Raw genomic sequence first — 27,565 nt, 5'->3', positions numbered from 1 at the left:
AAGCACATCAGGTTAAAGTCACTACTGTTATTAGTTTTAAATCACCAGGATCGATTTACAGTCTTTAGATTACAGAGAGAGATTCATACACCTTCTGGCTGTGACTGCAGCTATCCAGCTCTGAAAACTAAACTAAAACACACCCTGCAGCCTGCTCAAACACAAAAGTAAAAAGCTGCCAGACAGCCCAGCTCCACCCACTCTCTGACATCACTGCAGTAAAAAACATCCATTTCTTAAAGGTACTCTCACTACAGATATTTATATACACACCCATTTATAAACACTCATTTCTTAAAGGTACCTCCCCCCAAGAAAACTTCAAGATGGTTTCATTTTTCACCTTTTCACTATCCTTTAAGAAATGCACACAGTAAATATACTTTTTTGTTACAAAAAACACACGCAAACAGGTATAATAATATCGTCCTTTTTTTTTTCCCCGTTCTTCTTCCAACCAAAATCCTTCTCGATTGACAGTCTCTTTGAACAAGAAGGTCTCTGCACGATCCATCCATTTCTCTACACCTCGGCATTTCTCTTTAAAGTCCGATACTTTAGTTCAATCTGATCACAGAGTCCCTTGTAATTCTCCAACACAGGAGCATTGGTTATCACAGCTTTCAGGCAGTCAAATGCCTGTTGAAAGTCCACTGTCCATTGAAATTTTCGACATTTTTTCAGCAAGTCCATCAGTGGAGCAATCATGCTACAAAACTTTTGCACAAATGTTCAATCAAATCCACTCATGCCAAGAAATCGCATTATTTCCCTTTGTCTCGAGGGTATCGGAAACTCCTCAAGAAAAGTGACTTGGGCTTTTCCAAATTCACTTTTGGCTAGGTTTATCACCAAACCCGCCTCCTGAAGTCTATCGAATAACTCCATCAGTTGTTTTAAATGTTCTTTCCATGTCTGGCTGAAAATTACCACATCGTCGACGTATACTGCATAGTTGGGTAATCCTGAAACAACTTTGTTAGTCAACCGTTGAAATGTGGCTGGGGCGTTTTTCATGCCAAATGGCATAACTTTGAATTGGTATATACCATCTGGAGTCACAAAAACTGAAATCTCCTTTGCCCTTTCGGATAAAGGTATCTGTCAGTAACCTTTAAGTATATCCAGTTTGGAAATAAAAGCTGATTGTCCCACTTTCTCAATGTAATCCTGCAAACGTGGGATAGGATAAGAGTCCGTTCTTGTAACTGCATTAACCTTTCTATAGTCCACACACAACCATTGGGTACGGTCTGGTTTAGGTACCATCACTGTGGGTGAGCTCCATTGGCTGCAACCCACTTCAATTATGCCATTTTTAAGCATACTCTCAATCTCTTTGTTAACCTGTGCCAATTTTAAAGGGTTAAGTCTATATGGATGTTGTTTGATCGGAATAGCCTTTCCGACATCCACATCATGTATAGCCATTTTAGTACTTCCCAATTTATCTCCACAAACTTGCCCAGTGACATCAATAACTCTTTCAGGTCAGTCAGTTTTTCCTCTCGAAGGTAACTCAACAATTTATCCCAATTTTCAAGAACATCCTCGTTTTCCAATTTAATTTGAGGTAATTCAAATTCACAGTCATCTGGATTTGGTTCATCACTTTGAGTTAGAATCATTAAAACTTCCTCCTTTTTCTCTCCTTCCCTTTCAAAGTACCTTTTAAGCATGTTCACATGACACACTCGGTGAGTTTTCCTTCTATATGTGTTTTTAAACAAATAATTCACCTCGCTTAATTTCCTTTCAATCTGAAACGGTCCACAAAACCTAGCTTTTTAAAGGTTCACCTACAACTGGTAACAACACTAAAACTTTATCTCCACTGGCAAAACTACGAACTTTGGATTTCTTGTCCGCTACCCGTTTCATCACATTTTGTGTAACTTTTAAATATTGTCTAGCCAATTCACCTGCATTCATCACATTTTGTGTAACTTTTAAATATTGTCTAGCCAATTCACCTTTGATCGTTCCCTAAAATTTGACACGTAATCCAATATTGTAATTTCCGATTTCTCAATCACCAATTTTTCCTTAATCAATTTAAGTGATCCTCTTAACCTCATGACCAAAAATTAGTTCAAAAGGACTAAATTTGGTTGACTCATTAGGTGCATCCCTAATTACAAACAGTACAAATCGAATTCCTTTATCCCAATCCTCTGGATAATCTTTTTTTTAAATATTTTTATTCAATGTTAGCAAATTTTCAACACAATCCCCGACCCCCGCCCCCCCCTTACAGAAAAAAAGCAAAGCATAAAACACACTGTTCAACATCGTACACTTGTATCGCGAATTCCCCCATAGTACAAACCCCCCCTTGAAACAATAACAAACACCTACCCGAAACCCCTCTCCCCCCTGGGCTGCTGCTGCTGACCACCTCCTAACGTTCCGCTAGAAAGTCTAGGAACGGTTGCCACCACCTGACGAACCCTTGCACAGACCCTCGCAAGGCAAACTTTACCCTCTCCAATTTAATGAACCCTGCCATGTCGCTGATCCAGGATTCTACGCTCTGGGGCTTCACATCCTTCCACTGTAGCAGAATCCTCCGCCAGGCTACCAGGGATGCAAAGGCCAGAATACCGGCCTCTTTCGCCTCCTGCACTCCTGGCTCGTCCGATATCCCAAATAATGCTAACCCCCAGCTCGGCTTGACCAGGGTGTTTATCACCTTAGACACAGTCCTCGCAAAGCCCCTCCAAAACCCATCCAGTGCCGGACATGCCCAGAACATATGGACGTGGTTCGCTGGGCTCCCCGAGTACTTCACACACCTGTCCTCTACCCCAAAAAACCTACTCAACCTCGCCCCTGTCATATGTGCTCTGTGAAGAACCTTAAATTGTATCAGGCTAAGCCTGGCGCAAGAGGAGGAAGAATTAACCCCACCCAGAGCATCAGCCCACACACCCTCATCTATCTCCTCCTCCCATTTACCGTTTAGCTCCTCTACCGAGGTCTCCTCCTCTTCCTGCATCTCCTGATAGACCGCTGAGACCTTGCCTTCTCCAACCCACACCCCCAAGAGCACCCCATCTTGAATCTTACATACTGGAAGCAGCGGAAATTCCCTCACCTGCCGTCTCACAAACGCCCTCACCTGCATGTACCTGAAGGTGTTTCCGGGGGGGCAGCCCAAATTTCTCCTCCAGCGCCCCAAGGCTCGCAAACGTCCCATCTATAAACGGTCCCCCAATATTTTAATTCCTGCCCAAAGCCAGCTCAGAAACCCCCCATCCATTCTCCCCGGGACAAACCGATGGTTCTCTCGGATCGGGGACCAAACCGAGGCCTCTACCTCACCCCTGTGACGCCTCCACTGCCCCCAAATTTTCAGAGTCGCCGCCACCACCGGACTCGTGGTGGACCTTGTCGGCGGGAGCGGCAGCTGTGCCGTCACCACCGCTCTCAGACTCGTGTCCACACTGGACGCCAGCTCCAGCCTCTCCCACGCCGCCCCCTCCCCTTCCATTATCCACTTACGGATCATCGCCACATTGGCAGCCCAGTAGTACCCACATAGATTGGGCAACGCTGGCCCTCCTCTGTCCCTGCTCCAGAAACACCCTTTTTAACCTCGGGGCCTTATTCGCCCACACAAATCCCATGATGCTCCTGCTGACCAGTTTAAAAAAGGCCTTAGGGATCAGGATGGGGAGGCACTGGAACACAAAGAAGAACCTCAGAAGGACCGTAATTTTCACCGACTGCACCCTACCCGCCAACGACAGTGGCAACATATCCCACATTTTAAACTCCTCCTCCATCTGCTCCACCAACCGCGTCAAATTGAGCTTGTGCATGGCCCCCAGCTCTTAGCCACCTGGATCCCCAGGTACCGAAAGCTCTTTTCCGCCCTCTTCAACGGAAGCTCGTCTATCTCCCATCCCTGGTCCCCTGGGTGTATCACAAAGAGCTCACGTTAAGCTCATATCCGGAAAAGTCCCCGAACTCCCTGAGGATCCGCATAACCTCCAGCATCCCCTCCACTGGGTCCACCACATACAATAACAGGTCATCGGCATACAGCGACACCCGGTGTTCCTCTCCCCACCGAACCAGTCCCCCCCAGTTCCTGGACTCACTTAGTGCCATGGCCAAAGGCTCAATTGCTATTGCGAACAGCAAGGAGGATAGGGGACACCCCCGCCTCATCCCCCGGTACAGCCGGAAGTATTCCAACCTCCGCCGGTTCGTGGCCACACTCGCCACCGGAGCTTCATAAAGTAGCCTAACCCAACTGATGAACCTCTCCCCGAACCCAAACCTCCTCAGCACTTCCCAAAGATACTCCCACTCCACCCTATCGAAGGACTTCTCCGCGTCCATAGTCGCCACTACCTCCGCTTCCCCCTCCACTGCAGGCATCATAATTACGTTGAGGTGCCTCCGCACTTTGGTGTTCAACTGCCTACCCTTCACAAATCCCGTCTGGTCCTCGTGAATCACCCCCGGACACAGTCCTCAATTCGGGTAGCCAGCACCTTCGCCAACAACTTTGCGTCGTCGTTGAGGAGCGAGATCGTCCTGTACAACCCACACTGTAATGGGTCTTTGTCCTGCTTCAGGATCAGGAGCAGGGCCCCTCCATCCCTCGCCTCATTGAAAGTCCTCACTAGTCGTGGGCCCAACAGTTCCACGTACTTGCGGTAAAATTCCACCGAAAACCCATCCGGCCCCGGGACCTTCACTGCCTGCATGCTCCCCAACCCAACCAGCTCATCCCTAACTCCCCCAATCTCCCTCGCTGCCTCCCGCTTCCGAAGCTGATGTGCCAACATCCGGCTCGCCTTCTCCCCATATTCGTACACGGCCCCTTGCACTTTCCTCCACTGCACCTCTGCCTTCCTCGTAGTCAACAGGTCGAATTCGGCCTAGAGTCTTCGTCGCTCCTTGAGTAATCCCTCCTCGGGGACCTCTGCATACCTCCTATCCACCCTTAATATCTCCCCCACCAATCTCTCCCTCTCTCTCCTCTCCTCATGGGCCATAGTGGAGATTAACTCTCCCATGACCACCGCCTTCAGCGCCTCCCGACCACCCCCACCTGCACCTCCCCATTGTCGTTAGCCTCTAAATATCTTTCAATGTACCCCCGGATCCGCCCGCTCACCTCCTCATCCGCCAACAGTCCCACATCGAGGCGCCACAGTGGGCGTTAGTCCCTCTCCTCCCCCAACTCCAGCTCCACTCAATGCGGGGCATGATCTGAGATAGCTATGGCCGAATATTCCGTGCCCTCCACTCTCGGATTAGTGACCTACTCATAATGAAGAAATCTATCTGGGAGTAGGCTTTATGGACGTGGGAAAAGAAGGAAATTTCCCCGGCCCCCGGCCTGGGAAACCTCCATGGGTCCACTCCCCCCACCTGGTCCATAAACCCCCTAAAGCACCTTGGCCGCCGCCGGTCTCTTACCCGTCCTGGACCTGGGGCGGTCCAATGCTGGGTCCAACACTAAGTTGAAAACCCCATAATCAAGCTCCCTGTCTCCAGGTCCAGAATCCGATCCAACATGCGCCTCATGAATCCGGCATCATCCCAAATCGGGACATATACATTCACTAGTACCACCAGCACCCCCATGCAGCTTACCACTCACCATCACGTACCGACCTCCATTATCTGCCACGATGTTCAGCACCTCAAACGACACCCGCTTCCCCACCAAGATCGCCACACCTCGATTCTTCGCGTCCAACCCCGAGTGGAAAACCTGCCTTACCCACCCCTTTCTCAGCCGAACCTGATCTGCCACCTTCAAATGCGTCTCCTGGAGCATAACCACATCTGCCTTCAGTCCCTTCAGGTGCACGAACACACGGGCCCTCTTGACCGGCCCGTTTAGGCCTCTCACATTCCAAGTTATCAGCCGGATCAGGGGGTTTCCCACCCCCGCTGACTAGCCATCTCCCTTTCTAGGCCAGCCACATGCCCGCGCCTCCCGCACCCTCCATTCCCCCAGGCGGCGGACCCCGCCCCGACTCCCTCTCCGAACTCCAGCTCCCCTTTGGCCAATGCAGCAGCAACCCAGTCCCGGGAAAAAGCCCGCGTTTTCCACCAAGCCGGCCCCTCCCTCTCTGGCGCAGCTCCCTTTTGCAGCCTTATCTCAGCTCCCCCACCTCGGGCCTCCCATTCCCCCTCCCCCTCGGCTGGGCCACGTCCTTCCAACCACCGACGTCCACACTCTCACACAACCCCCACTTCGAACTATTTACCCAACCCCACCCAGCACCAAAGAAAACAGAACAGAACATCCCCCAAGACACAATAACCACAATAACCCCCCCCCCCCCCCCTCGACACCGCCTCCCAACAAACCCTCAGTCCGTGTCCAACTTTACGGCCTGGATAAAGGTCCACGCCTCCTTCGGCGTCTCAAAGTAATGATGTCGGTCCTTAAACGAGACCCACAATTACGCCGGCTGCAGCATCCCGAATTTCACCCGCTTCCGATGCAGAACCGCCTTAGCCTGGTTGTACCCGGCCATCTTCTTGGCCACCTCCGCGCTCCAGTCCTGCTATATACGGATCTCTGCGTTCTCCCACCTGCTGCTCCGCTCCTTTTTAGCCCATCTCAGGACACACTCCCTGTCCACAAAGCGGTGGAACCGCGCCATTACCGCCTCCGGCGCCTCGTTGGCCTTGGGCCTCCTCGCCAGGACTCGGTGTGCCCCGTCCAGCTCCAGGGGCCTCGGGAAAGCTCCTGCGCCCATCTGAGTGTTCAGCATCGTAACCGCGTATGCTCCAGCATCCGACCTCCCCACTCCCTCCGGGAGACCCAGAATCCGAAGGTGCTTCCTCCTTGACCGATTCTCCATGTCTTCGAACTTTTCTTGCCATTTCTTGTGCAGCGCCTCGTGCACCTCCACCTTCACCGCCAGGCCCAAGGTCTCGTCCTCATTCTCCGAGGCCTTTTGCCGCACCTCCCGGATCGCCGCCCCTTGGGCCTTCTGGGTCTCGACCAGCTTATCGATCGATGCCTTCATCGGCTCCAGCAGCTCTGCCTTCAGGTCCGCAAAACGGCGCTTGAGGAACTCCTGCTGCTCTTGCGACCATTGCGCCCACGCTGCCTGGTCTCCACCCGCCGCCATCTTAGTTCTCCTCACTCGCACTTTTCGTTTTTTCCACTGCTCCACTCTTGGTCCAATCCATACAATGCTGGGGAATCGTACTGTCGCCTTGCACACTGGGGACCATCGAACAAAATCCGCTGGGGCCTCTAAAAAGAGCCCAAAAGACCGTTTCTGACGGAAGCTGCCGAACGAGCGACTTAGCTCAGCATAGCCGCAACCGGAAGTCCTTCTCTGGATAATCTTGACAATAAGCCTTCAACATTGTCTTTAATGGCTGATGCCATCTTTCTAACGCTCCCTGCGATTCTGGATGGTACGCAGTTGATTTAAATTGTTTTATTCCTAAGCTATCCATAACTTCTTTGAATAACCTAGAGGTAAAATTTGATCCTTGATCCGATTGTATTTCTGTGGGTAGTCCATATCTAGTAAAGAATTTAAGTAATTCCTCCACAATCTTTTTAGCTGTAATATTACGTACAGGAATGGCCTCTGGAAACCTAGTAGACACATCCATTATAGTCAAAAGATATTGATTCTCACTTTTTGTTTTAGGAAGCGGTCCTACGCAATCAATTAGGACCCTTGTAAAAGGTTCCTCAAATGCTGGAATGGGTATTAAGGGCGCTGGTTTTATCACTGCTTGAGGTTTCCCTATCACTTGACATGTGTGACAAGATTGACAAAATTTAACTACATCTTTATGTAATCCAGGCCAATAAAAATGTTTCTGGATTTTAGCTTGAGTTTTCCTTATCCCAAATGACCTCCCACTGGTACCTCATGTGCAACTCGCAACACCTCCTTTCTATACCCTACCGGCAATACTACTTGATGAATGTCTGCCCACTTTTCATCCACTTGCATATGTAAAGGTCTCCATTTTCTCATCAAGACATCACTTTTACGGTAATAACACTCTGATATACACTCAGATTCCTCTTCCGTGTATGCTTTCTGATACATCCGTTTTATTTCTATATCTTTTTGATGTAACTCCGCCAATCTTCCTGAACTAAAAATATCTGCCTCATCCTCCACCTGTTCTTGTTCTTTTTCAACCATCTGATCAAAAATCATTTCTGATAATTGCACTTCACCTTTATCTTCGCTCTTTGATTTCTCCTCGTCTTAACCTGTGACTTTGCGACCTTGTTACTACAAAATCCGTAAAAATCCCAGGATATTCGTCCTTCAACACTTCAGTTGTCTGATTTTCCACTGGCTTATCACCCACAGTAGGCACCACTCCCACCTGCGATCCAGCTATATCATTACCCAAGATAAACTGTATTCCTGGACAAGATAGTTTCTATATTACTCCTACTACCACTTCACCACTCTTCACTGACTTTCCAACCTTACCTTATATAATTGAACACTACTCCTCTCACCCTGAATTCCACATATTACCACCTTTTCTGCCAATATTCTTCCCAAACTACACAACTCCTCATCTCTTACCATTAAAGATTGACTAGCTCCCATATCTCTTAAAATTGTGACATCTTTACCTGCTCCTCCTGATACACGAGTGAACTTTACCCACACAAGTAAATTCTTTAAAGACATCTGGCACCTTCTTATCAATCACCTCTTGATCAGGCTGTACAATCTTTTGCACCTCCTTCACTTCACTTGGGCTTTCCTTTACCATTTTAACAAACCCTACTGTCTTATCCTGTTTTACCACATCAGCCTTCCCAGTGCTTTTCTTCCACCACCAACACTGTGACTTTATATGGCCTAGTTTATTACAGTGAAAACATTTGAAACTTTTCATGTCTCTTCCACCCTCCTGGATTTCTTTTTTAGTCTGAGGTACACTCTCCTTATTATCTACCATCATATCACCTTTACCTTTACCACTTGAGTATTTCTCATGTCCCCAATTTCTATCCCTCACAGGCTGAAACTGATGTCGGAAACCAAGCTTTGATTTGTGAACTAATTCATAATCATCTGCCATTCCTGCTGCTAATCTCGCAGTTTCAATCCTCTGTTCTTCCACATGAGTTCTCACTACATCAGGAATTGAACTTTTAAACTCCTCCAAAAGTATAATTTCTCTGAGAGCTTCATACGTTTGGTATATTTTCAAAGCCCTTCTCCACCTATCAAAGTTACTCTGTTTGATCCTTTCAAACTCCATGTATGTTTGATCAAATTCTTTCCTTAAATTTCTAAACCTTTGTCTGTTGGCTTCAGGCACTAGTTCATATGCACCTAAGATGGATTTTTTTCACCTCCTCATACGTCCCTGTTACCTCCTCCGGTAGTGATGCAAACACTTCACTAGCCCAACCTACCAGCTTTGTTTGAATCAATAATACCCACATGTCCTGTGGGCATTTCATTTGTTTAGCTACATTCTTAAATGAAATGAAAAAGGCTTCCACCTCCTTCTCATCAAACCTTGGCAATGCTTGGACATATTTAAATAGATTCCCACCAAGCCTTCGACTCTGACGCTCTTTCTTACTATCCTCATCAGTATCATCCAACTGTACGTTTCCCTTTACATCTGCCAATTTTAACTGACTGTCACGTTTCCTGGCCATTTTCTGAAGTTCAAACTCTATCTTTTTTTCCCTTTCCTCTCTATCTCTTGAGAGAAAAAGAAAGAGAAAGGGAGATACAGATCGGGGGAAAAGAAAAGGAGAGAGAAGAAAGAAACAAAGAAACAAATAGCCTTCGCTATTTGTTTCTTTGTTTCTTTCTTCTCTCTCCTTTTCTTTTCCCCCGATCTGTATCTCCCTTTCTCTTTCTTTTTCTCTCAAGAGATAGAGAGGAAAGGGAAAAAAAGATAGAGTTTGAACTTCAGAAAATGGCCAGGAAACGTGACAGTTTCCTTCGCTATTTGTTTCTTTGTTTCTTTCTTCTCTCTCCTTTTCTTTTCCCCCGATCTGTATCTCCCTTTCTCTTTCTTTTTCTCTCATTGCATATTAAAGCTGCTTTAATTCTTTTTCATGTTCAAGTTGCTTAATCTGCAGCTGGGTCTTTGCCATTTCTAATGAATTAGACTGTATCTCAGGCAACTTTAAATGCTGAGCCACCGCCATAATTACCTCATCTTTTCGCATTTTGTCAGGTCATGTTAATTGCAATGTTTTTGCCAAATCTAACAGTCTGCTTTTAGTCTCTGTCCGTAAGGTACTGCATGTGACCGTCTCCACCCCAAAAAACTTCAGAGCCTCTGAAAGAGCCATTGTCCACAATACACTCCCCACTTAAAACTAAAATACCACACCTGAAAAGCAACCACAATCTGCTCACCCCTCACTGTCTTTAATTTCACTAAGCCAGTCCACTAGATAAGACTTTTATCCCCCTCGAGCCCCCAATTTATTATGGGCCAGGGTTTACAGAACCCCAAAGTGTATCATGGAGTTCACCTGACCCACAACTTTTAATAAATTGTGGTATGGGGAACTAACGGACCACTCTACAGGTGTGGTACAGCAGAAATCGAAATGTATTTTTTAAAGCAAAACAATGTTTATTCTATGCATTCAAGTTAACCTTTTTAAAACATAGTGAACATTTTAGCAACCATTAATTCAAATACAACCCTCAGACTACAACACAAAGTAATCCTTTAAGCTTTCCTTTTAACATCCATACGACTTAAAACACCTTTTACCAGAAGCACATCAGGTTAAAGTTACTACTGTTATTAGTTTTAAATCACCAGGATCGATTTACAGTCTTTAGATTACAGAGAGAGATTCATACACCTTCTGGCTGTGACTGCAGCTATCCAGCTCTGAAAACTAAACTAAAACACACCCTGCAGCCTGCTCAAAAACAAAAGTAAAAAGCTGACAGACAGCCCAGCTCCACCCACTCTCTGAATTTGTTGACCTAACTCTGACATCACTGCAGTAATAAACACCCATTTCTTAAAGGTACTCTCACTGCAGATATTTTTATACACACCCATTTATAAACACCCATTTCTTAAAGGTGATCTCACACGACAAGTACCTAATTCATTTTTTCCAATTAAGGGGCAGTTTAGAATGGCCACTCCACCTAGCCTTCACATCTTTGGGTTGTGGGGGCGAAACCCACACAAACACGGAGAGAATGTGCAAACTCCACGCGGACAGTGACCCAAAGCCGGGATCGAACCTGGATCCTCGGCGCCGTGAGGCAGCAGGGCTAACCCACTGCGCCACCGTGCTGCCACTTGGTTGACTCTTAACTGCCCTCTGAAATGGCCAAGCAGGACACTCAGTTCAGAGGTAATTAGGTCAACAAATTCTGGCCTTGCCAGCAAAGCACACATCCTATGAATTTATATATGTTTCAAAAGTCTGAAGGTATGAATAGATATGGACTTTTAAACAGATAGATTTTTAACTATTGATCAGAGCGTCTGATAATTATCTATTTTTGAAGTTCCAATTAAAATCTCCAATAACTTTCCAGGTAACCAGGCCACATAATATGTTACAGCACCAATGTATATTAAAAAGTTTTGAAATTCCATTTTTAATCTACAAGTTAGCCAGGACAGGTTTTGTGCCATAATTGGTCTCAATGCTCCTGACTAAGGGCGAACAGGGAAGAAAAGTCAATATAGCCCCTAATCACCAGCCAGTGACTCCACTTGGTAGGTCACAGTTGTGGATGTTAGGGGAGGACAGGGTCAGCAAAGGAAAAGACAAATACTGCAGATGATGGAAATCTGAAATAAAAACAAAAAATGTTGGGAAAACTCAGCAGGTCAGGCAGCATCTGTGGAGAGAGAAACAGAGTTAACGGCCAGTAATTTTGGCTGTTCACGGCAGTGGGATCTTCCGGTCCTGGCAAGCAGGGGTGCATTCAACAGGAAACTCCGTTGACAACAGTGGGACCAGACGGTCCTGCAGTCGGCCAATGGCGGTCGCCTCCGCCACAAAACACGCAGCAGATTGCGCGGAAATTTCCGCCCAACATCGATGCCGTATGACTCGAAAGCTCTGAAGAGTCATACAGACTCGAAATGTTAACTCTATTTCTCTCGTTACAGGTGCTGCCAGACCTGCTAAGTTAAACGCCAGCACATTTTTTTTTGAAGGCAGGATCACTTCCAGCCAAGCATCAATAGCCTACCTAGATGAGCTGCCCGCATGTATGAAAGAGCTGCCAAAAATCACAGAACAGCACCCCAGTATAAATTAGAGATTTTGGGGGAGCAAGAAAGAAATTGAAAAAATAATCATCTTTATTGTCACAAGTAGGCTGACATTAACACAGCAATGAAGTTCCTGTGAAAATCCCCCAGTCGCCAAATTCCGGCGCCTGTTCAGGTACACTGAGGGAGAATTCGGAATGTCCAATTCGCCTAACATTCACGTCTTTCGGGACTTGAGAGAGGAAACCGGAGCACCCGGAGGAAACCCACGCAGACATAGGGAGAACGTGCAGACTCCGCACAGACAGTGACCCAAGCCGGGAATCGAACCTGGGACCCTGGCGCTGTGAAGTAAGAGTGCTAACCACTGTGCTACCTTGCCGCCCAGTATTCCAAATGTGGTCTCACCAATGTCCTATACTACAACTGATGCATAACCTCCCTACTCTTGTAATCAATTCCCCACACAACAAACAATAACATTTTATTAATTTTCCGAACTACCTGGTGTACCCGTATTCAAGCCTTTTCTAATTTGTGCACCAGGAAACCCAGATCGATCTGCACCTCAGAGCTCTGCAATCTTTCACCATTTAGATAAAAAGCTTCATTTTTATTTTTCCTGTCAAAATGGAGAATTTTACATTTGTCCATATTTTACTACATTTGCCAGATCTTTGTCCACTCACTTAACGTACATGTTGTAGCTTCTTTAGGACGTCTTCACAATTTACTTTCCTATCTTTGTGTCATCGGGAAATTTAGCAATTATACCTTCGGTCTCTTCGCCCAAGTCATTTATATAAATTGTAAAGGTTTGTGGCCCCAGTACTCATCACATAGAATCATAGAATTCACAGTGCAGAAGGAGGCCACCCGGCCCATCGAATCTGCACCAGTCCTTACAAAGAGCACCCTACTGAAGCCCACGTATCCACCCTATCCCCGCAACGTAGCAACCCCCACTTAATATTTTTTGGACACTAAGGGCAATTTAGCAATCCACCTAACCCGCACATCTTTGGACTGTGGGAGGAAACCGGAGCACCCGGAGGAAAACCACACAGACACGGGGAGAACGTGCAGACTCCACACAGACAGTGACCCAGCCGGGAATCTAACCTGGGACCCTGGAGCTGTGGAGCAACTGTGTTAACCACTGCGCTACCGTGCTGCCCTCATCCTACCAACCAGAAAAAGATTCATTTATGTTGCCCCCTACACCATGGACTTATATTTTCTGCTTTGATGTGGCACCTTAGCAAGGTGATTCAGTTATCTGTTGTTTATATAATGCATGCACACATTCATTCACATATTCTTTTGTACTAGTACTCTATAATGGCAGGCCCCTCAAGCCTGCTCCACCATTCAATAAGGTCACGTCTGATCCGACTGCATCCTTAACTCAGGTTTGCTGCCCGTCTCTCCTCAAGCCCCCCCCCCCCTCCCCCCCCCCCCCCCCCCCTCCCCCCCTCCCCATCAGTAACCCTCAACTCCCTTGTAGGTCAAGGATCTGTCAAACATAATTATTTTGAGATGGTAGAGCGTAGTGCCTAAATAGTCGTGAAGGAAATCCATACCCTCTGACTTGAATAAAAGTACAAACAAGAACATAAGCGCCCTCTTCTGGCCAGCTCTGCATTAAACTACTACATACAACAACAATCTTGTCAATCACATTGCATTCATCTAGCAACAAAACTTCCAAATAAACAAATTGTTAGGCATTGGAACCAGTTCTGTGGAAAGGAGCTTCAGCATAAGATGGAAGGGTTGCACCTGAACAAAGCTGGAACAGTGCTCTTACTGAGAGGTTAACTAGTTGAGGAAGATTTACCTAATTTGGCAGAAGGAAGACAATCAGAAAATAGCAGAGAGGAATTAGTTCAGAGGACAGAAGGATATAAACAGCAATAAAATTTGAAATGTCACAAAAATTACAGGAACCAGATTTATAAAAATAGCAAGTGACAAAAAGGTGTTAAATTGTATACATGTCAACATCTGTTATGTAGTTAATAATATAGCTCATAGGGCAACACGGTGTCACAGTGGTTAGCATGGCTACCTTAGAGTGCAAAGACCCGGGTTCGATTCTGGCCTTCGGTGACTGGCTGTGTGGAGTTTGCACATTCACCTAGTGTTTGCCTGGGTCTCCTCTGGGTATTTACCAAGTATTGAGAAATGACAGAGGCGGAAAAAGAGAAGGGGACAAATACTGATTAAGGATGATGTTACAGTTCTAAACAGAATCATAACATTCCATATATTCTTTCCTGGCTTGGCAGTCAAGCTCAGGATCATACATTTTTTTGTTACTGGCAGTTTTGTACATCTTTTATTTACAGAAAAACGCAAGTGTTTGTTCTTTATTTTATGTGTCGCGGGGGTCTGGTCATAACCGAATATAGGGGATTGGATCCGATATACCGGGGTTCGAGCGCGGTACGCTCTCCGTCTCCATTTGCGGAGGCGCATAGTCTGTACTGCACAGCAGAGTATTGCCAACGCTAATAGTGCTTCAATAACGTACGACAGGGAGTACCAAGTTATGAACTTGGCACACCAGGATAACGCAGCGTGGCTGGTACTGCGGGGCAGTGAAGCATTAACGGCAGGGGGGTTTGAAGTAATGGGGTCCGCGTTCCCGCGCAACCAAATGTTCAGTATAAAAATCTTGATCACGATGAAAGAAGTCCTCATGGCTGTCCTCTTTCTTTTTCTTTCTTTGTGTTCTCTGTTTTCTCCGGTCCTTGAGCTTCCGGAGTTCTGTAAAACAAGCATAGTCTCTGTAACTACCTTGGTTAAATATCCGGTATGTTAGTGTGTCTGTCCTTCTTGGGGCCAATTTGGACAGAAAGCATTGATTGCAGGTCTGCAATTTGCTTTCGGCACTTTGCATGGTCTAAGGTACTCTGCCTTTGTTCCGTGGTAGCAGCGTGGAGCGCTCTCAAGGCCGTCTTGAGATCACTACATTGCTTCTGTAGCGTCTCCACCTGCTTCTCTGTCTCTTTCTTAACCAGGACTGCACGCTGCGTGTCCTGATAAGCCTTCTCATATTGGGATTGAAAACTGCTTAAACGCGCCAGACAAGACTGGTGACCCCGTTTGGCGTCAGCCACCTCTTCGTCCTTGGCTTCTAACTGCCTTTTCAGTTCCAGGTTCTCTTTTTCCATCTCGCATACATCGATTTTACTCATACGATGTATGCCTTCTATTTCTTTTCGGAGCGTCCTGACGACCTCCTCTGTGCCTCGCAATTGTGCCATACAGGACACGATTGCCATCGGCTTGCGCGCTTTTGCTAAGCTTTTCTTATGAATTTCACTCATGTTCTCCCACAAAGTATGCCCTATCCTTCCGGGACCTGAGTCGTCATTATTACAGAAACCGCTCCACACGGGCCATCCTTTGTCCTGCAGAAATTTCCGAATTTCCACTTCCCAAATGGGACACTGTCCCACTTTAATGCTGCTGATCGGTGCGACTGCAAATTCTTCGGGGTTCATGAAGCGTTGCATTGCCTGCATTGCCATCTCTCTTATCTGCTCGCTACGTTCAAATTTGGAACAGGGGGCTAAGGTGGCGTCGTAGATGCGGGTACGGCTTGCGCTAATTTCTGAAAATACAGACTTCCGACAGTTTTGACGCAACAAAAATCTATCAGTTTTACCTTATAACCCTGTTAGTTCCGCATGCATACACACACTTCCGAATTATGAATTATTAACCAGAACCGCTTGAACACTTGTGGGTTTTGTTTCCAATTGGATTCTATTCAAATTTCTGGGGTTCTCCCAGAGTGGTTTTCCACTTCTATGTCGGGTCCCACCAGAGTCGCCAATTATGTTGCTCTTATTAGCCTTAGTTTTATTAGCTCTGATTATGTCACCTTTGCTCACAAGTCGCCAGGTATCTTTCTGATACCGCCTTGTGGTTCAAGCTCGAGTTATGATTAATAAGTCAACACACCGCTTAGTAAGATTGAAATCAACGGTCATTTATTATGTACAGCAATCAATACTTACACAATAATCCTACTATCTATATCAAAACCTACCACTGCTGGCTAATACTTAACTTTAGGAGATGGCCCACCAGGTCAGGGAAACGAATAGTTTATCGAATTGGATCTGGCCTGCGGGATTCAAAAGGCTGATACGGGTCGATGGCTAGGAATCTCTATCGGGTAGCGATCGCTGGAGTCAGACTTACGGTTCTTTGTCGAAGGTTCTTGCGAAGGTTGCGAGCACGTGAAGAAGGGAGAGAGAGAGAGAGAGATCTGAACTTGGCCCCTTACTTTATAGGGTCCAGGGGTTTCCCGCCTCTCGGGGCGGCCCTTGACCCCGAGTCCCAAGTGATTGGACTTGTTCCCAATCACTGGGTTTGATATGCTCCAATAATGGGGCGATTCCTCGATCGGGGGGGTGTTCGTTCACCTATCTTTGTTTCGGCCACTGCAGGCGCCGACAAGTCTGGCCCGGCATTCAATTGCTAATATGTTGCAATTGTTCCCGGGGATAGCTGATAAAACTGCAGATGTCTGGGTTGATGTGCTGCTAATAGTCTTGAGTATCGATCTGGGCCGACTTCCCCAGAGCCGAATACGCTTTTCTGTCTGCGGCTGTCCGTTTGTGTCCTGTTGGCTGCTTTTCCCATCAGCCTTTTCGGCTAGCCATTTTAAATCGGGTTTTGGCCAAATTAATAGGGAATCAGCCATTTTAGGTGGCTACATGCCACTTCTCAGCCCAGCTCTGCATCCTATCTATGTCTCTTTGCAGCCGACAACAGCCCTCCTCACTATCCACAACTCCACCAATCTTCGTATCATCTGCAAATTTACTGACCCACCCTTCAACTCCCTCATCCAAGTCATTAATGAAAATCACAAACAGCTGAGGACCCAGAACTGATCCCTGCGGTACGCCACTGGTAACTGTGATCCAGGCTGAATATTCGCCATCTACCACCACTCTCTGACTTCTATCGGTTAGCCAGTTTGTTATTCAACTGGCCAAATTTCACACTATCCCATGCCTCTTTACTTTCTGCAGAAGTCTACCATGGGGAACCTTATCAAATGCCTTACTAAAATCATTGTACACTACATCCACTGCTTTACCTTCATCCACATGCTTGGTCACCTCCTCAAAGAATTCAATAAGACTTGTAAGGCAAGACCTACCCCTCACAAATCCGTGCTGACTATCCCTAATCAAGCAGTGTCTTTCCAGATGCTCAGAAATCCTATCCTTCAGTACCCTTTCCATGACTTTGCCTACCACCGAAGTAAGACTAACTGGTCTGTAATTCCCAGGGTTATCCCTATTCCCTCTTTGAACAGGGGCACGACATTCACCACTCTCCAATCCCCTGGTACCACCCCTGTTGACAGTGAGGACGAAAAGATCATTGCCAACGGCTCTGCAATTTCATCTCTTGCTTCCCATAGAATCCTTGGATATATCCCGTCAGGCCCGGGGGACTTGTCTATCCTCAAGTTTTTCAAAATGCCCAACACATCTTCCTTCCTAACAAGTATTTCCTCGAGCTTACCAATCTGTTTCACACTGTCCTCTCCAACAATATGGCCCCTCTCATTTGTAAATACAGAAGAAAGATACTCGTTCAAGACCTCTCCTATCTCTTCAGACTCCATACACAATCTCCCGCTACTGTCCTTGATCGGATCTACCCTCGCTCTAATCATTCTCATATTTCTCACATATGTGTAAAAGGCCTTGGGGTTTTCCTTGATCCTACCCGCCAAAGATTGTTCATGCCCTCTCTTAGCTCTCCTAATCCCTTTCTTCAGTTCCCTCCTGGCTATCTTGTATCCCTCCAACGCCCTGTCTGAACCTTGTTTCCTCAGCCTTACACAAGTCTCCTTTTTCCTCTTAACAAGACATTCAACCTCTCTTGTCAACCATGGTTCCCTCACTCGACCATCTCTTCCCTGCCTGACAGGGACATACATATCAAGGACATGTAGTACCTGTTCCTTGAACAAGTTCCACATTTCACTTGTGTCCTTCCCTGACAGCCTATGTTCCCAACATATGCACTTCAGTTCTTGTCTGACAACATCGTATTTACCCTTCCCCCAATTGTAAACTTTGCCCTGTTGCACGCACCTATCCCTCTCCATTACTAAAGTGAAAGTCACAGAATTGTGGTCACTATCTCCAAAATGCTCCCCCACTAACAAATCTATCACTTGCCCTGGTTCATTACCAAGTACTAAATCCAATATTGCCCCTCCTCTGGTCGGACAATCTAAATACTGTGTTAGAAAAGCTTCCTGGACACACTGCACAAACACCACCCCATCCAAACTATTTGATCGAAAGAGTTTCCATTCAATGTTTGGAAAGTTAAAGTCACCCATGACTACTACCCTGTGACTTCTGCACCTTTCCAAAATCTGTTTCCCAATCGGTTCCTCCACATCTCTGCTACTATTGGGGGGCCTATAGAAAACTCCTAACAAGGTGACTGCTCCTTTCCTATTTCTGACTTCAGCCCATATTGCCTCAGTAGGCTGATACTCCTCGAACTGCCTTTCTGCAGCTGTTATACTATCTCTAATTAACAATGCCACCCTCCCACCTCTTTTACCACCCTCCCTAATCTTATTGAAACATCTATAACCAGGGACCTCCAACAACCATTTCTGCCCCTCTTCTATCCAAGTTTCCGTGATGGCCACCACATCGTAGTCCCAAGTACTGATCCATGCCTTAAGTTCACCCACCTTATTCCTGATGCTTCTTGCATTGAAGTATACACACTTCAACCCATCTCCGTGCCTGCAAGTACTCTCCTTTGTCAGTGTTCCCTTCCCCACTGCCTCATTACACTCCTTGGCATCCTGAATATCGGCTACCTTAGTTGCTGGACTACAAATCCGGTTCCCATTCCCCTGCCAAATTAGTTTAAACCCTCCTGAAGAGTACTAGAAAACCTCCCTCCCAGGATATTGGTGCCCCTCTGGTTCAGATGCAACCCGTCCTGCTTGTACAGGTCCCACCTTCCCCAGAATGCGCTCCAATTATCCAAATACCGGAAGCCCTCCCTCCTACACCATTCCTGCAGCCACGTGTTCAGCTGCACTCTGTCCCTATCCTAGCCTCGCTATCACGTGGCACCAGCAACAAACCAGAGATGACAACTCTGTCTGTCCTGGCTTTTAACTTCCAGCCTAACTCCCTAAACTCATTTATTACCTCCACACCCCTTTTCCAACCTACGTCGTTGGCACCAATGTGCACCATGACTTCTGGCTGCTCCCCCTCCCCCTAAAGGATCCTGAAGACACGATCCGAGACATCCCTGGCCCTGGCACCCGGGAGGCAACATACCTTCCGGGAGTCTCGCTCGCGACCACAGAATCTCCTATCTATTCCCCTAACCATTGAATCTCCTACAACTATTGCTTTTCTATTCTCCCCCCTTCCCTTCTGAGCCCCAGAGCCAGACTCAGTGCCAGAGACCTGGCCACTAGGGCTTTCCCCCGGTAGGTCATCCCCCCCAACAGCATCCAAAACGGTATACTTGTTTTGAAGGGGAATGGCCACGAGGGTGCCCTGCACTGTCTGCCTGGTTTTATTTTTCCCCTGACTGTAACCCAGCTATTCTTGTCCTGTACCTTGGGTGTGGTTACCTCCCTGTAACTCTTCTCTATCACCCCCTCTGCCTCCCGGATGATCCGAAGTTCATCCAGCTTCAGCTCCAGTTCCCTAACACGGTCTTTGAGGAGCTGGAGTTGGGTGCACTTCCCGCAGGTATAGTCAGCGGGGACACCGGTGGTATCCCTCACCACCCACATCCTACAGGAGGAGCATGCAACTGTCCTAGCCTCCATCCCCTCTTACCTTACAGAATATAGCTGCCCTGTGGACCAACTGGATCTCCGCCCTCCGGCTCTGCTCCCAGTCAGCTGCACTCTCTGTAAACTCCTGGCTCACTTCTCACTCTTTGCGGAAATGTAGGAAACAAAATGAAAGGAGCACCTTACTCCCTCCTCACCTAACTCCCTCAGTCACCAAATTCTCGCTATAGCACTCAAATGCACCAAATTCAGCACTCCCTCAGTCACCAAACTCTCACTATAGCACTCAAATGCACCAAATTCAGCAATCAGTGCAAACAAAGTCTGCACTGTAGGGGATCACTTTTGTACTGTGAATCTAGACTCTGAAAACTAGCATAATCCAATAAACTAATTAACAAGCTCCAGCTGCAAGTGCCTACAAGTAGAAGCTTTGTTTAAAGCTGATTGAAAATTCACCTTCTTCTAAACCAAACAGCAACTTTTAAGTTAATTAACTAAATAAAAGACTAGACTTTAGATAAAAATGAAGCCTTATACTCCCTCAGTCACCAAACTCTCACTATAGCACTCAAATGCACCAAATTCAGCACTCAGTGCAAAACCTGAAAGGAGAAGAATTTCTGCTATGTGTACAGAAGAACTTTCTTGAACAGTATGTCTCCAAACCAACAAGGAAGGCAGCAGTGTTGGATCAGGTTCTGGGGAAAAAAAGTCTGGCAAACAGGTTGGTGGCACAGTTGGAAATAATCTTGCTAACAGCAACCATTACATAATTTGGTTTAAAATATTAATGGAAAAAGGCCATGAAATAACAAAGGTAAAAAAGGTTTAAAAATGCATAACAGGAAAATGCTAACTTCAGTGATTTAAGAAGGGATCTAGTGCCTATAGATTGGAATGGTAATTGCAAGATAAACCAGTAACAGAACAATTGAGGGGGTCCAAGGAAGAGACATTTCAGATACAAACTAAGCCTGTTCCTTTGGAAAGAAAAGGTAGAGCATCTAAAGCACGTGTGCACTGGATGGCAAAAGAAATGAAAGCTACAAAAATACTAAAAGCAGGCTTTTAATAAATGGCAGGAGCACGATTCAGTTAATAATCAAGACAATTATAGAAAGCACAGAAGGAAATTGAAAAAATTAACACAGGAGACGAGAGGTTACAAAAAAAAAAAAAAAGATTAGCAGCAGGTGGGCCTGCAAACCATATCCACATGTTTTGGGCATGCCCGAAGCTTAGGGGATACTGGCAGGGATTTGCAGATGTCATGTCGACAATACTAAAAACGAGGGTGGCGCCGAGTCCAGAGGTGGCGATTTTTGGAGTGTCGGAAGATCCGGGGGTCCAGGGGGTGGGAGAGGCTGACGTTTTGGCCTTTGCCTCCTTGGTAGTCTCGGGAGACTGATATTGCTAGCGTGGAGGGACTCAAAGCCCCCTAAATCAGGGGTCTGGGTTAGCGACATGGCTGGGTTTCTTAGACTTGAGAAAATTAAGTTCGTCCTGAGAGCATCAACGTTAGGGTTCGTTCAGAGGAGGCAGCCGTTTATCGACTTCTTCAGAGAAAATTAAACTGTCAGCAGATTCAATTCAATAAGGGGGGGTAAGGGCGAGTAGGGGCGGTGGGGGGGGGGGGGGGGGGGAGTTAGGCTATTTTTTGTTTAGATTAGGTAGGAACAGTGGGAGATGGAGGGATGTGTTAGGCACTGAATTATGTTTCCATTTGTATTTGTATCTTTTATTGTTAGAAAACCATAAATGCCTTAATAAAATTCTTTTTTTTTCAAAAAAGATTAGCAGGTAGCATTAAATTGAACCCTACAAAGTGTGAGCAGTTAGCTGGGGAAAAATTGCATCTATTAAACATCCCAAAGGGAAATCTCTATGTAAAGACAGAGGACATCTAAAATATGAAATGAGCACTTTACAACTGTCTTCACAAAAGTAGGCAAATGGTGTGAAGGTTACAACAAAAGAGGGAAGTTACGTACAGAATAATAATAGAAGTGCATTAAAAATTGTTAATGCTCGTTGGTAAATCACCTGGTGTGGATGAAACACATAGAACATAACAGCGCAGTACAGGCCCTTCAGCCCTCGATGTTGCGCCGACCTGTGAAACCACTCTAAAGCCCATCTACACTATTCCCTTATTGTCCATATGGCTATCCAATAACCATTTGAATGTCCTTAGTGTTGGCGAGTCCACTACTGTTGCAGGCAGGGCATTCCACGCCCTTACTACTCACTGAGCAAAGAACCTACCTCTGACATCTGTCTTATATCTATCTCCCCTCAATTTAAAGGTATGTCCCCTCGTGCTAGACATCACCATCCGAGGAAGATGTCACTGTCCACCCTATCCAATTCTCTGATCATCTTGTATGCCTCAATTAAGTCACCTCTTAACCTTCTTCTCTCTAACGAAAACAGCCTCAAGTCCCTCAGCCTTTCCTCATAAGATCTTCCCTCCATACCAGGCAACATTCTGGTAAATCTCCTCTGCACCCTTTCCAATGCTTCCACATCCTTCCTATAATGCGGAGACCAGAATTGCACGCAATACTCCAAACGCGTACCAGAGTGTTGTATAGCTGCAGCATGACCTCATGGCTCCTAAACTCAATCCCTCTACCAATAAAAGCTAACACCCCGTACGCCATCTTAACAACCCTCTCAACCTGGGTGGCAACTTTCAGGGATCTATGTACATGGACACCGAGATCTCTCTGCTCATCCACACTGCCAAGAATCTTACCATTAGCCCAGTACTCGGTCTTCCTTCCAAAATGAATCACCTCACACTTTTCTGCATTAAACTCCATTTGCCACCTCTCAGCCCAGCGCTGCAGCTTATCTATGTCCCTCTGTAACTTGTAACATCCTTCCGCACTGTCCACAACTCCACCGACTTTAGTGTCATCTGCAAATTTACTCACCCATCCTCTACGCCCTCCTCCAGGTCATTTATAAAAATGGCCCCAAAACAGATCCTTGTGGTACACCACTAGTAACTGGACTCCAGTCTGAACATTTCCCATCAACCACCACCCTTTGTCTTCTTCCAGCTAGCCAATATCTGATCCAAACTGCTAAATCACCCTGAATCCCATGCCTCCGTATTTTCTGCAGTAGCCTACCATGGGGAACCTTACCAAACGCTTTACTGAAATCCATATACACCACATCAACTGCTTTACCCGCATCCACCTGTTTGGACACCTTCTCAAAGAACTCTATAAGGTTTGTGAGGCACGACCTACATGGGCTAAAAGAAGAAGTAGAAATAGTAGAAGCACTGATCACAATCAATCAATCTTCATTGGATACGGGATTAGTACAGTTGCCAATATTATAAAGAAGGAAGAGGAAAGGGATAAAGCAGGAAATTAGAGGCCAATCAGCTGAATATAATTGGTAATATAATCCAATAAACTATTATTGGAAACCATTATCATGGATGAAACAACTTTCATTTGGGAAAGCACGAATGATCAAGGAGAATTCATGTGCTTTGTTAAAGGTGAACAGTCAAACTTCATGAAAATATCAGAGAGGATTGATCAAGGATGTCTTACTGCAGTTACACAGGGCCTTGGTGAAACTACACCTGGGATAGTATGTGCAGTTTTGGTCTCCTTACCCAAGAAAAGATAAACTTGCTATCGAGGGAGTGCAGCGCAGGTTTACCACACTCATTCCCAGGGTGGCAGGATTGTCGTATGACAAAAGATTGGGTTGACTAGGCCTGTATTTGCTGGAGTTTAGAAGAATTAATGAGAGAGGATCTCATTGAAACATATAAAATTCTGACAGGACTGGACAGGTTGGATGAAGGGATGATATTGCATCTTAGTGTTTGGGGTGGGGGTTAGGGAAAGAGGTCGAGAGCAAGCAGTCACAGTCTCAGGATATGGGGCAAGTCATGTCGGACTAAGGTGAGGAGAAACGTCTTCCTCAGAGGGTGGTGAACCTGTGGAATTCTCTACCACATAAGGCTGTGGAGGTTAAGTCACTGAATATATTTAAGAAGGAAATAGATTTCTAGATCCTAAAGGTGACAAGGGGTATGGAGAGAATGCAGCAGTTTAGCACTGAGCTAGAGGATCAGCCATCATCATATTTAATGGCGCTGTAAGCTCAAAAGGCCGAAAGACCTACTCCTGCCCCTATTTCCTATGTTTCCACAGTAAAGCAGTTGATGCTCTATTTTTGGACTTTCAGAAGGCAAGTTTGAGCGTGCAGCTATTGTATAGTGTTGTTCTACCCGTGCATTTTCTGTACTAAATCACTTTTCCTTCAACCAGGATGATGGTCAGTGTCCCACCTTGCCCAGAATAAAGTAAGCATGAGGGCTCTGGCTATTGTTCACAGAAAAAGTCAGAGAGAAAACTACAAATTCACCTGCTAGACTTGCAACACACTGTATTCACTCCAGTTTGCAATGGAATTACCAAAAAAAAAGCCATGGAAACTCAATACTGGAGGCAACTATATAATTTGCATTTCAAAATTAGGTGACATGAGCATCTGACCAACATTTTAACTGGCTATTAAAATGTCAACAAAAGGCCTCATTAAGAGCCTTGCAGTTTTTCTGGTTTATTTGCATTGAGTAATATCTATTTATTTGTCTACAGGTTTCTTACCAATTGGTCGGTGTGGTGAAGGAAAATGACAGGAGTTGATTCCAGAACGGGTCATTCTCAGAAATGGTTTCTGTGCCAGCCAGGCGCTGAAGGTAACTGTTACTTGCAAGCTCAGCAATGCTGCTGCTATTTGCACCCATCTCCTGCTTGTGCAAAGTACCCAGTTGAGCTTATATCACCATTGCTGTAATTAGACCTAAAATGAAAAAAACGTATATAATGTCGCAGTTTATTGATTAAACAACAGTTTGTCCATTGAATCTTGCAGCACAGATCATTCGATCTGCACTTTAAAGGACTTAAATACAAATTAGGAGTAGGCCACTTGACCCCTTCAAGCCTGATCCGCCATTAAGATCCTAGCTGACCTGACTGGAACCTCAAGTACACATTACTGCCTACCCCAAAAACCTTGCTTATCAAGAGTCAATCTACCTCCATCTTAAAAATATTCAAAGACTCTGCCTCCTCTGCCTTTTCAGGAAGAGAAGACTCACAACGCCCAGAAAAAAAAATCTTCTCATCTCTTGTTCTAAATGGGCAACCCGGACTTCCGGTTGCGGTGATGCCTTGCTAGCCGCACGTTTTGGCGGCTCCAGCTCCGACGGACCTTCGGGCTCTTTTAAGAGCCCCAACGAGGAATTTTTTGACGACGCAACCCGGTGTGGGCTGTGTGAGAAGGGAGTCCCCCCCCAACGAAGGAGGAAAAAACCGGCGGCAGCGGCTGCAGCGTGAGGAATCGTCGACCAAAGGGTCAGAAAGAGGGAAGCACAAGATGGCGGCGGAGAAAGCGCAGGCGACATGGGGGCCTGAGCAGGATGAAATTTTGAGACGGTGCGTGGAGCTGCTGAAGAGGGAGGTGCTGACCCCGATGCTACAGGCAATTGAGGGGCTCAAGGAGACACTAAAGACCCAGGAGGCAGAGCTCCGCATGGTGGAGCAGAAGGTGACAGATAATGAGGACAAGATCCTGGGCCTGGCGGTTAAGACACAGACGCACGAGGCACTTCATAAAAAGTGTACTGAAAGGATCGAGGCCCTAGAAAACGGAGCGCGAAGGAAGAACCTTCGGATACTGGGTCTCCCTGAGGGTGTGGAAGGAGTGGACTGTGGAGCTTATGCAAGTACGATGCTGAGCTCACTGATGGGTGCTGAGGCCCCTACGGGCCCCTTGGAGGTGGAGCGGGCACATCGGATCCCGGCGAGAAGACCAAAAGCGGGAGAACCACCCAGGGCGATAATCGTGCGATTTCACCGCCTTAAGGATAGAGAAGAGGTCCTGAGATGGGCTAAAAAGATGCGGAGTAGCAGATGGGAGAATGCAGTGGTACGGGTGTACCAGGATTGGAGTGCGGAGGTGGCGAGAAGGAGGGCGAGCTTTAACCGCGCCAAAGAGGTGTTGCATAAAAGGGAGGTGAAGTTCGGGATGCTGCAGCCGGCAAGACTATGGGTCACGTATCAGGAGAGACACCATTATTTCGAGACGGCGGAGGAAGCATGGACCTTTATCAAAGAGGAGAAATTGGATCGGAACTGAGGGACTGATGCTGCAGGAAATGTTATTGTTAATGTTATGGTTGAAGTTAATTGAGAAGTAAATTGGGAAGGGGGGAGACATTGGGGAAATGTGGGAGCCGGTGAGGGGGAAAGACGGGACATAGTTGGAGAATGGGGAAGGGGAGGGGGAGGGGGAGGGGAAAGGGAGCTGTGCCATAAGAGGCGGGTCAGGTAAAGGGATGTTCCCGCGCCAGAAAGAATAAGGCGGGAAGACAGGCGCAAGGCGGATGGGAATTCCCCACACGGGGGGGTCGAGGAGTGAGCAGGAGTAGCCGGGGTCAGTTGAAGTCAGCTGACTTACGGAAGTAATATGGGGGGAGCAATCACGCTAGAAAGAGATCTAAGGGGGGGGGGACAGACAACTGGGTTGCTGCTGCGGAAATCCAAAAGGAAATGGCTAAAGAGTGGGTGGACGGGGATGCTGGGAGAGCGATTGGGAGCGCGGAGGCGGGATATGGGACTGGCCTAGAGAAGGTAATGGCTAGTCGACACGGGAGGGGGGCAGGTAGCCCCCTAGTGAGGCTGATCACGTGGAACGTGAGAGGCCTGAACGGACCGATAAAAAGGACCCGAGTGCTTGCGCATTTGAAAGGACTAAGGGCAGACGTGGTTATGCTCCAAGAGACGCACCTAAAGGTGGCGGACCAAGTTAGGTTAAGGAAAGGATGGGTGGGACAGGTGTTCCACTCAGGACTAGACGCAAAGAACAGAGGGGTGGGCATTTTGGTGGGGAAACGGGTAGCATTTGAAGCAAAGAACATCGTAGCAGATAGTGGAGGTAGATATGTAATGGTGAGTGGCAGGCTGGAGGGAATGGCGGTCGTGTTGGTTAATGTGTATGCCCCAAACTGAGACGATGCGGGATTTATGAGACGGATGCTGGGGCGTATACCGGACCTGGAGGTAGGAAACTTGATTTTAGTAGGGGTCTTTAATACGGTGCTGGACCCGGGGCTAGATAGATCCAGCTCAAGGACCGGAAGAAGGCCGGCAGCGGCCAAGGTACTTAAGGGGTTTATGGACCAAATGGGGGGAGTGGATCCATGGCGATTTCTTAGACCTAGGGCTAGGGAGTTTTCCTTCTTCTCCCATGTCCATAAAGTGTACTCCCGGATAGATTTTTTTGTTTTGGGAAGGTCGTTGATCTCTAGGGTGGAAGAAGCTGAGTACTCAGCCATAGCGGTTTCGGACCATGCCCCACATTGGGTGGACCTGGAATTTGGAGAGGAAAGGGAGCAGAGAACACTCTGGCGATTAGATGTGGGATTGATGGCAGATGAGGGAGTGTGTGCAAGAGTGCGGG

General features: G+C 46.7%; 1 protein-coding gene across 3 annotated transcripts in view; it reads right to left on the bottom strand.

Annotated features, from left to right (window-relative positions):
- dym (dymeclin) overlaps window positions 1-27,565 on the bottom strand; it is a 782,339-nt gene that overhangs the window by 686,337 nt on the left and 68,437 nt on the right. For all 3 annotated transcript variants that reach the window (XM_072497436.1, XM_072497434.1, XM_072497435.1), the window contains exon 3: window positions 24,706-24,901. In XM_072497436.1, the coding sequence (XP_072353537.1) occupies window positions 24,706-24,845 (140 nt within the window). In that variant the 5' untranslated portion in view covers window positions 24,846-24,901. The remainder of the gene's footprint in view (window positions 1-24,705; window positions 24,902-27,565) is intronic.

This window comes from Scyliorhinus torazame, chromosome 3, assembly GCF_047496885.1.
Source record: "Scyliorhinus torazame isolate Kashiwa2021f chromosome 3, sScyTor2.1, whole genome shotgun sequence".
In the NCBI taxonomy this organism is placed as follows: Eukaryota; Metazoa; Chordata; class Chondrichthyes; order Carcharhiniformes; family Scyliorhinidae; genus Scyliorhinus; species Scyliorhinus torazame.
This window is presented reverse-complemented; position numbering and strand designations above follow the sequence as displayed.